This window comes from Hippichthys cyanospilos, chromosome 5 (assembly GCF_059441005.1).
Source record: "Hippichthys cyanospilos isolate Australia breed blue-spotted pipefish chromosome 5, RoL_Hcya_1.0, whole genome shotgun sequence".
NCBI lineage: Eukaryota > Metazoa > Chordata > Actinopteri > Syngnathiformes > Syngnathidae > Hippichthys > Hippichthys cyanospilos.
In genome coordinates this window covers 17,478,956-17,489,861 of record NC_142373.1, presented here as the reverse complement: position 1 = coordinate 17,489,861, position 10,906 = coordinate 17,478,956, and the positions used below count along the sequence as shown (strand labels likewise).

At 37.3% G+C, this 10,906-nt stretch overlaps 1 protein-coding gene across 1 annotated transcript in view; it reads right to left on the bottom strand.

Moving 5' to 3' along the window:
• Positions 1 to 2,857: 2,857 nt before the first annotated feature.
• Positions 2,858 to 10,906, bottom strand: part of hs6st3b (heparan sulfate 6-O-sulfotransferase 3b) — a 65,783-nt gene continuing 57,734 nt past the window's right edge. Inside the window, exon 2 of the mRNA XM_088415120.1 lies at positions 2,858 to 10,684. Coding sequence (XP_088271246.1) covers positions 9,940 to 10,684 — 745 coding nt within the window. The 3' untranslated portion in view covers positions 2,858 to 9,939. The remainder of the gene's footprint in view (positions 10,685 to 10,906) is intronic.

The following is a 10,906-nucleotide window of genomic DNA, read 5'->3' as shown; positions in this document are numbered from 1 at the left end:
TTTGACTTTATATCGGAATAGCAATTGCCTTTATTGTCACTGTATCACTAAAATGTTACTCCTTACTGACAGGACAGTTTCACACCCTTTTAAAGTGTATGAAAGTATAGTGCATCTTTTGCACCCCCCACCCACAAGCTTTTAATGGTTAATGGGTTGTATGATTCACATTTTTGGTTTACTTGAAATGCCTACTCAGCGTAATGCACGAGTCGCTGCCATCCAGTTTCTTGAAAAGACATTTTTTGGACAGCTGTGACAAAGACAGGCCTCCCGCGACACAACATCCAGTGCGGTTTCTCCGTTTACGACATAGGCCTCGCAATAAAGCAGGATTATAAAGCAAAATGGCTTTCCATGCCTACATTTTTGACAGACAGATACACACAGGAGTGCTTGCTTGTCACCTGGAGGGCAAATACAAACTAACAAGCATTCAGATTTACATTCATCACCCCATGGACAATTTGGAGTCTTCAGTGGAACGAACTCTCATGGATTAGCAACCCATGTAAACGTGGGGAAAATAGTAACAGGAAGGTCACATGTGAATAAAATGGACTCATTTTAATATATGTATATATATATATATATATATATATATATATATATATATATATATATATATATATATATATATATATATATATATATATATATATATATATATATATATATATATATATATATATATATATATATATATATATATATATATATATATATCCATATACATATATATATATATGGCTGTTTTCCCGCATTTGATGAAAATAGTCATGGAGACTGCAATTCTAAAAAATGACCACTAAGCGTCAGTATAGTATCAGTTTTGTATGCCTGGCCTTGGGATACAAAATTGTCAGTTTACGTTAACATGCACTATCGATGAAGAATATCACTGTAATCTTTAAGATACGTATTTTTATTGCGTTAAATGTTTAGCCAATAAAAAATAAAATAAAATTGGGGCAAAAAAAGGGTAGAAAGTGGGTCGATTTGACCTGCAACATTTCACAGCGGTAATAACTACGAACATTTAAGATTTTGTTTTATTTATTTCATATTATAATATTTAGTAGAACATACACGGAGACATTATGTATTTTTATATAAATTTTACACATTAATACTATCCATATTTTTCTGTAACCATTTTTAAAGTAATTATATCATTCTTATATCCATCCTTTATATTTAAAATATAATCATTCTTGTATAGGTTCTGAATATGTGAGACATATTCATCTTATCCTCTACGTTTATTTCATCGATCATTTTTTTTCTCCTGTCATAACTCTTCTGTTTGTTTTTATACGCCAACAAATTGGGCATGTTTAACTTGTTTGGCCTGCAAACAATGAGGATGTTAAAATACTAACATTAATATTAAATTATATTTACTTACTTTAAAATATTATTAACATATAAAATATGAAAAAAATAGAGTAAGTACACATATAACTTGTAGTTGTGTAATATCAATATTGTTTTAAATAAAACTAACTTATAGACTACAAGACAAAATTAAGAACAAAGTTGATCAATTGATATAGTATAAATCTAGTTCAAATATTTCTAGTTTTTCACCATTTTTTGTTCTTTATTTTTGATGTGAAAGGTCGTTAAAATTGAGCTGCCAATGAATGAGTTAGTTTAGTTCCCTTAAATTATTAACTCATTCACTGCCATTCCTTTGGTTCATTAAAATCTACAGCCGTCAATGGCAATGAACGAGATAAAAAAAAACAAGATTCCGAATTAAGTGTCACCAAAAGTGGGTCCAGTCCATTTAAAATTGTACCATATCTTCATCTTATTCCCCCTCATGTTTACTTATTAACTCATAAATCATTTTTTTCCTGCTGTACTGATATGACCAAGTCAATGTTCCGTGCAGAATGAGCACCATATGGAGTCACGCACTGCGTTATTCTGCTGACTAAAAGCAGAGAAATAATATCTTAGAGAAAAGCTGCCCATGTGTTTTTTTTTTCTTTTTTTTTTTCTCCAAGTCATTAAACACTTCCTACGGTCAAAACGTTGGAAATAATACAATCATACCATCTGTGCCACAGCCGGCTGAAGGAAACGCTAACCATCCGTGCAGCGCAACCTGAGGGAAGACGCAAGCTTTTCTTTCATAATGGCATCAAAATATGTTCAAATGGAGTTCATATTAAATGTTCCGCCTCGGTGGTTTCTAGATGGTGGCCATGTATGGCTGCTCAGGGCTGGCCGTGTTGCCTCCTACAACGGCGCACACGCCCCTTTCTCACTCGTCAGCGTATCTAGCTCTTTTCTAATGTTACTCATGTGATATTCGCAATGTAAGCTGTAATTGGTTGTTTGTTACCTGAGACCCGAGCAACTGTGATGTCATTTTCAGGCGACAGCAAGTGACGAAATGGCTGCCGGTTAAAATTGATAAAAATACGATGATTTTGCTGCTTAATTCATATTTCTCAGACAGTGTTCATCAGAAAAGTGTTTAGAATAGTGGGGTCAAAAGAACATTTTTGTGATTCTTTTTTTTGGACAAATATGTATTCATAATTGTGTTATTTCTTTTTGATAACAGATCTCATCTATAATCCAAAAGGTTTTGAAGTTGAATAAATCAGGCACTGATGGCATCTTTTAATTTTTTTTTTTTTTTTTACCAAAAAATCATTTTCACTGGTTAGGGGGTACTTGGATGAAAATATTTTTCACAAGGGGTAAATCACTGAAAAAAGGTTGAGAACCACTGAAATAGAATATATATTGCAAATAAAACATTTGACTTAATTTCCCCTTTATGATGCCTAAAACACAAATTTAATAAGGTCAATCTTAATCAAACAGCACAGCGTCATTGTCATTCAATGCATTTATTTCTACACATCAGTTTTTTTTTAATTGTCCAAGTCCAACAAGAAAAATGGCAGATTAAATTTCACACGCCCAAAAAAAGGCAACTCATTTTAATCACGAGACGTTTGAACATGTACAGAAATTGTTACACAAGAGAACACAATCTCTTTTTTTTTTTTTTTTTCCGCTCGGAACCCGATGACGTGTTGGTGAGACTTCCCATCAGGCAGCCAAGTTGGTCTTTAGCAGTGTTTCAAATTAAAATTAAAAGGCCAAACATTTGTAGCGTACATACATACGTCACGGGCAACTCATTCACTGCCATTGACGGCCACAGACATCAAAGACCCACAGCCTGCACAACACAGTTGGAAAAAAAAAAAACTTTCCAAAGAATAAAAAATTGTGAAAATGTGGTTGCACAAGTGTGCACACCCTGTTGCTGCGTCCAGAATAAAGAATCACATTTAAAATGTCAAATAGGAGGTAGTACACACCACCTCCACAACCATCATTTCACCAATTCACCTCAAATGTTCAAATGTTCACATGTTCTAGAAGGCTTTTTTTTTCTCATGTTTTTGCAGCCACATTTGACATTACGAAGCAGCGCGAGACAAAGTTGATGAAAAGTCCACATTACCTCAGATAGTTTAATTTCCCCCGTGAGACGGTTTTTGTTTGAAATTGCAATGTACAGGTTAAAGATCACATAAACTCATGAATCCCAAAGGCATATTTTCTTTTTTAATTTTAGAGTAGACATTCAATATCAGGTGCTTAGTTATATGTTTTCCTCTTTTTTTTTCTTTTTTTTATGTGTTTGGCTGAAGAAGATTCTAACATTCAATGAATGACTAAAGTAATTAATTATTTTATGCAATTAAGTACCATAGTAATTGGTAATCAATTACTAGTGATTACTTTTGGTACAAAAATTCTGACATATTAAATACGTAATTAAGTACTGAAGTGATTACTTTAGGTATTAAAATACTTATGTAACCAAGTTCTAATGAGTTTTAGTACTCAAGCAATCAATTGCTTAGGGTTATTTATTGATTTAGCTACTAAAGCACTCAAATGAATTGATTACTTTAGACGCTGTTCCCAAGAATAATCAATTAATGTAGTGTTTAATTGTCTAAAGCAGTGTTTTTCAAACTTTTTGGGAGCAAAGACACACTCTTCTTTGGAATAATCCTGAGGCACGCCATCAGCTAAAAATTTGAAATGCTTTAGCCTATATTAACAATTTAAAGCATCCATATCAAACACGCGCAGGCTGCACTAACAATAAACTTTCATATTGAGGGAGGGAGAAGCCTCAAACCATCGTCCCGTGGGCCACAAATGGCCCGTTTTAAATTCAATGTAATCAAAGTTTTATCAATAGGAATTGAACACAATTTAACACTAGAGCTTGTCTCAAAGTACTGTGCTGCCACCTATTGGCGAAGAATATTTTTGACATTATGCTGGAACACACGACTCTCAGGATTATGTTTCACTACCAAAAATAATAAAAAAAAACAAACAAACAAAAAACAGGGAATTGGAGAATTTCCCTTGGTTCCCCTGACTATATCTCACGGACCAGTGATTGAAAAACACTGTTAGTACGTAATTAGCTAAAGTAAGTGCCTAAAGTAATCAATTATTTTGGTTACTTGCATACATTAGTAATAAATTGCTTTCTTCCCCCACGATTTGAGAAACACAGCTTTATCCAAACACTTGAGAAAAAAAGTATAGAAATAAGTAATTGGCTTTGAATTTCTAGACTCAAAAACATAAAAATATGTCTTTGCGATTGAAGGGCGAAAAACTTTTTTAATTTACACAACGAAAACCTGGCATTTCAACAGGGGCGAGCAGTCTTTTTTTTGGAACCCACTGTCCATTATTGACATGTGTCACACACATTTATAGACTTCGACATCGGTCACATAATCTCATTAGGATTTCATTACATAAACGGTCCTGTATGGTGACGATAGCACATTGTGCGCTCCCATCTGGCGTTCTCTCACCCCTGCTGCCTGTCACACGGCAGCGAAAGCTTCATTTCAACCGCAAAACCAACGCCATCGACCAGGGAATGAAATATTCATGATTTTTTAAAGATGACAATTTCTCGCGTAACGCCGTCAGAAGCAGGTTGCGTTTTCAACAGGGCTGACGCCACTGAAACTAAAAACGCTAACAACCATCCGAGAAGATCACCTCATCTGTGGTGAACGGACGAATGGAAATAATCTTAAGGATGGGAGGGGAGCAAGGCATTGAGGTATTTTAGAAGTGCAATCAAAAGAAAAGAGACAATGCTGTTATGCTGATAATTAGAGGATGGCATAACGTGTGTGTGTGTGCGTGTGTGTTGGAGGGCCTTTAAAGGAAAATGAGATAAGAAGCATAAAAGCACACAAAAAGACAAAAAAAAAAAAAAATCAACCTCCCGTTTCATCGTCGCGTGTTTCATGTCATGTTAGAAAACTACAATATGGCATAACAAATAACTATACATTTGTATATTTCTTCTGATGTATCAATCCATGATTTTTCTTCCAACTTTCAATACAATGGAACCTCCCAAGTGGAATTTGAATCCAGAAAAAAGCGCAAAATCTAGGACAGCGACATAATAATAGTTACTTAATCCTTGGCTTTTTTTCTATGTATAGATAGCACACGCATGACGTCAATGGGCGGGTGACCATTTTCTTTGTCTATTAAACATTTGCGATCCTCATTCCTAATTGAAGTCGTGTGTGTTTAAAGTACCGTAATTTTCGGACCATGAAATGCAACTTTTTTTTTTTCACGATTTGCATTTTATCTGTAGTTTTTTTATTTAGCCACTAGGGGGCAAGCCGCCGATAAAGCAAAGTTTGTATCTGTTCCAGGTGTCAATTTATGCTATAAAATAGAAGTGAAAAGTTCTCAAAAAGAAATCTAAAAATATTAAGTATTAAAAGTAAATAAAAAATAAATATAAGTTGAATAAGATCTTGTATAAAAGGTCGTCACATGTAAATTTGATAGATAATGTATGTACTATATATGATTGTAGCTATAACTAATGTGCAACGTGTTCAATAGAATAATAGGATGTTGAAAATATATTATTGCTAAATATGCTTGCATGTTCAGTCTGTTGAAGAAAGGACGTTTCTGGAAGCAGGCCGTTAAAAAAAGTTTGAAACAAAAATACAAAATCTTCCGTAGGCCTGTAAATGCCTGATATATTCTGTAAATATATCATTTTACGAAAAATGTTTTTTTTTTGCTCAAATTTTGCTGCTGCGGCTTATGTACCGGTCTGACTTTATTTACAGTAAAAATGATGAATTGATGGTCTAACAAATCGTGTTACAAAAAGCCAAATTTGAACACAAATGGTGGAGTAACACATGGAGACATAATATCAGTACTCAAATGCAGAAATTCATTATCCTCTGCAAGAAACATAATATTATATTTAAGGTGCACACACCAAAGAGATCCATACAATGACCAATGAATTGAAGAAAAAAAAACGCAAAAGCTGTTTCATTCTTTACATTTTTAGCTTTTTTTGGTGTCTTGTTTGAAAATAGTAATAATAAATCATAAAATTGTGGTTAAATACTTTTTTATGGAGAGGAGCTGACACACTTGTCTAATGCTTAGCTAATTTAAGCCAATTGAGCACTGTAGTGCTAACTGTGACCATTGGATGGCAGTGTTTCCACACTTACAAGAAGATGCTACCTACAAGCAAGTGGAACTGAAGAATGGAAGTCAATCTTTCAATGGCATCACCCATATGTACATAGGCATAGCACACAATATTCTGTTGGCCTTGAAAGGTGAGTGAAAATGCTAAAAATACTAGCCCGCTAAAGGTTTCCTTTTCCAATAACGCTTGGCACTGAAAGAGTTAATACTGTGCAAAATATTACAAGCACAACATCACTATTAATAATAAAATCAGCTAATTGTCATACTTCCCATTACAAAATCATTTTGTGGGCCGAATGGCAACCATTTGCGGGCCAGAACCGGCCATATGTTTCACACCCCTGATTTAAAGCAACTAAAGCTGTGCGATATTATTGTGGTCAAACCTGACATTAATGTTTGCAATTTTTGCCATATTGTAAATATAATATTATACCCTAATGGCCAATGGTCAATGGTCATGATAATATTTGACAAACTTAACATTTAAAATGTTACGTTTAAAACCAACTAAGTGGACAGGAGACATTCTGACAAGATGTCAGACTTTTCATGATTAGTCTATCAAAATATTACCAGTGAACAAAACACTGCAAACTCAGAAAATGTGTTTGAATGTTTTCAACTTCAGAGGTTCCACTGTATGCCAACATCATTTTTTTTTTTAGCACTTGTGAAAGTAAAAGAGAACATCGCAACTCAAAAACATAATCAGTCCTCATGCACCAAAAATGGCCCTCAAGGAAAAGCTTTTCATTGAATTCAAATAATTACAAAAAAAAAATCTCATTCATCTTTACAGCCTACTTGTGCAAGTGTGAATGTGGCATGCAACCATCTACATCTACTTTTTAAAAATGTTTGTGATTTTGATGACATTCATCTTTTGTTGTTGTTTCATTTTTAATAAAGCAGCTTCTGATTGTTATTTTTCCAACCTGGCAAAAGCTGCATTTGGAAAAGAACAAAGGCAGCAATGAAATGATTAAAAAAAAACAGCATTTGAAGAGTTTTAAGACAGCAGAAAGTGGGCACCTGGAAGCAGTGTCCACACTTGAAAAGCGGGGGTTCTCAAATGGTGGGGGGGCGGATTATCAAAGGGCCACATCATGATCCAATTAAACAATTAAACATACATGTATTTCAGACCATTAGGCACAACCTGTTATCAGGCACAATATCACTGAACCAATTTATTTTAACCATTCCGTGTGAATGGTTCTACGTGTAATTGGACAATATGTTCATCAAACATAGGAAATTTTCCAAATATAGGACGGACCTGTATATAGGGCGCACTAGGGCTGCACAATTAATCGAATTTTAGTCGCGATCATGATATTGGCCGCCACGAACAATTGAACTGATACTAAAATCCTGCTACCTTCATGTCAAATCGAGCACTTTGTCTTCCTACCACCAGAGGGCAATGTTTCCCACATGTTTGCATGACAAAAGCTTCTGCTTTTCTCATCTTAATAAATTTACCAGTGTGAAACAACGTTGGGTTTCTCACCTGATTCCTAATATATAGAGTTAGCTGTCAATTGAGACCCCTTTTGAAAAATCCAATCGGAATACATTTGGTTTAAAATGACTGAAAATAAAATTTTGACTGCTAATTTATTCAAATTTGCATAAAAGTAAATAATATGCTTGGTTCTAATTCAGCTTAATTTTTTTCATTAGTTTGAACTCAGCAAGTGTGTTAGCTGTGTTGCCCTGCGTGCCATTTTTTTGCCAAGTCATGGGTGAATTTTTTTAAAGTACTTTATTTTATTATTATTATTTGTAATTATCAAGGTTGTTGTTTCATTCATTTGCCTACAGTATACAAGTCAATATACTCACCATTATCCAACCAGTTTTGCTTCGTCCCAGCAGCTATTGAAAGCTGTATTGTTTAGCGCTCAATGCCACTTTTTGGGATATGTGAGGGCAAAAGCAGGTGGAATGCATTCAGTCTAATCGCAGCATTATCCTAGGAGGACTTTATTTCCCATGATTGTTAGACATGGAAAGAGGAAGTAGTTCTAGTCAACATGGAAGCTTGCTAGCAAATAGGTGTTTGAAAGTAAATAGGAACGAAATTGAATTAAAGGCGGCAAATTCAAAAAGTGACATCCCTACATTAGACGCACTGTCAGCTTTTGAAAAAATGTAAGGATTTTAAATGTGCCTTGTGGTCCGAAATATACGGAATGTACAGTGTAGACCATAGAAATGAAAAAGTGAAGTACAGTAGTTGTAATGTTATGAGAATAAAGCCCTATTGTTAAGTTCTTCTTTTAAATATACTCTTAGGATAAAAATGTGTCTTTATGCAGGATGATGCAATAAAATTAGATGATAAGCCATCGTCGAAAATGTCAAAAATACAACTTTATGTACCCATATATAGGTACAGTGCATTAGATATGCACTTTTTGAAATTCATGGTGAATATTTTGTGGACCCTGCTCAAGCTCCAGACCCCAGTTTGAGAACCACCGTTGTAAAGAAAGACGAGTGCACATCAAAAAGCAGAGGAACAATAATGATGATATCGTGGGGTTGACAGCTTTCACAAATAGATTGGGATATTGAGGTGAAATTTCAAAATGAACCTAAAATGAACTATAACCTTCAGAGGTGAAAAAGTACATTGACATTTCAACTTTTCTAACAAGGATTTAAATGGCAAAATACGTTTATGTACATTCGAATGAGTTTACCAGTCAAAAATGTTTAGTTCGAATTGGCAGCTAAGTGCTTCTGTAATGCAGAAATTTGAGACTACTTAAAATCACAAACTCCAACTCGTCATAAAATAACATTTAAACTGTTTCGTGAAATCATTAAAAATGGATCTTGGACATCTACGGCCGTGTCGATTAGGTCTTCTTTTAGGTTTATGGATTGAATGCCATCTATCCATCCATCCAATTTTCGGGCAGTAGGCGCGGCCGCACCCTCAACCAATCGCAGATGAACAACCATTCACCCTCACAAACACACCAAAGGGCAATTTGGAGTGTCCAATGTATTAACCATGCATGTTTTCAGGAATGTGGGAGGAAACCGGAGTACTAGGAGAAAACCCGCACGGGCACAGGGGGAGCATGCAAACTCAACGCAGTAAGGCCGGAGCCGGAATCCAACCCGCGACATCTCTACTGTGAGGCAGACGAATGCCTTTTAAGACTTTTCAAGGATCTGCAGGATTCCTGAAAACTACATGAACAAGTGGACATTCCCAAGTGTAGAAGGGGTCAACTCTCGAGGTTACGGCGCATTTTCAGCTCCCCCTGAAATTTCACCCGGATGCCAAATACCCCAAAGGTTTTGTGATTAGTGTACCGCGCCGAGTTTTTCATGGCATCACCAGCGAGCCACTTGGCTTGCGTAGTCCTCAGTGGTGCTGGCAAAGTCATGATCCTCTTTCTCCGGGCTTTTCGAAGCTTCTGCCCCGCGTTTGGACGGCCACGGCCCGGCTTGCTGCCGCTCGCGAAACCAGCGGCGCTCCTCGCGCCTCTTCAAGCGCACCTCCCGCCGCTCCCGCTGCCGACTGAACTGAAAACGCTGCAGGAACAGGTCCTTGGCGTAGTCGTACAGCTGCACGTCCAGGAAGTTGAGCTCCTCGATGCGCCGTCGCACGGGCTCGCTCAGGTCCACGTTGGCAGCGCGCGTGCTGTTGATCTGCGTGAAGGGCGAGATGAAACGCAGGCTGAACGTCCGCTCGAACAGGTACTGCGTCTTGCGCTGGAACTCGGTCAGGCCGTAGAAGGCCATGTTCTTCAGGTTGGTCATGGCGCTGCTCAGCAGGATGTGGTCGCGCTGGCTCTCGTTCATGGAGGACAGGTTGTAGCAGCCCACCAGGCTCAGGTCGGACAGCATGCGCACTTGCCGGTTGTTGGCCAGGTTGGAGGGGCAGCGCATGAAGTCGGCCAGGCTGACGCCAGACCAGTCCTCGCCGTTGTAGCAGGTGGGCAGCTCGTCCTGGGTGGGCGAACGCCCGTCGCACATGTGCAGGGCCGTCTTCCAGGTGGCGCCGCGCTGGACGTGCTTCCACTCGCTCAGGTAGCGGGACACCGGGTCGCGCAGCATGGTGATGTAGTAGAAGTTCCTGAGGCCAGACAAAAAACAAACCGTGCGCTGAATGAGTCGGCGTCGCAAGAGCATGCTGGGAGATGGCGAATCGTCACAAGAGCGGCGCCCCTAAACTTATCTTAGGCGGGCTGAAACCCCCTCAAATGTCCCCCGAAATCAGGGGTGTCAAACTCATTTTATCGTAGGGCCACATTGTAGTTATAGTTTCTGTCAGAGAGTGATTTTAACTGTGTTTGTC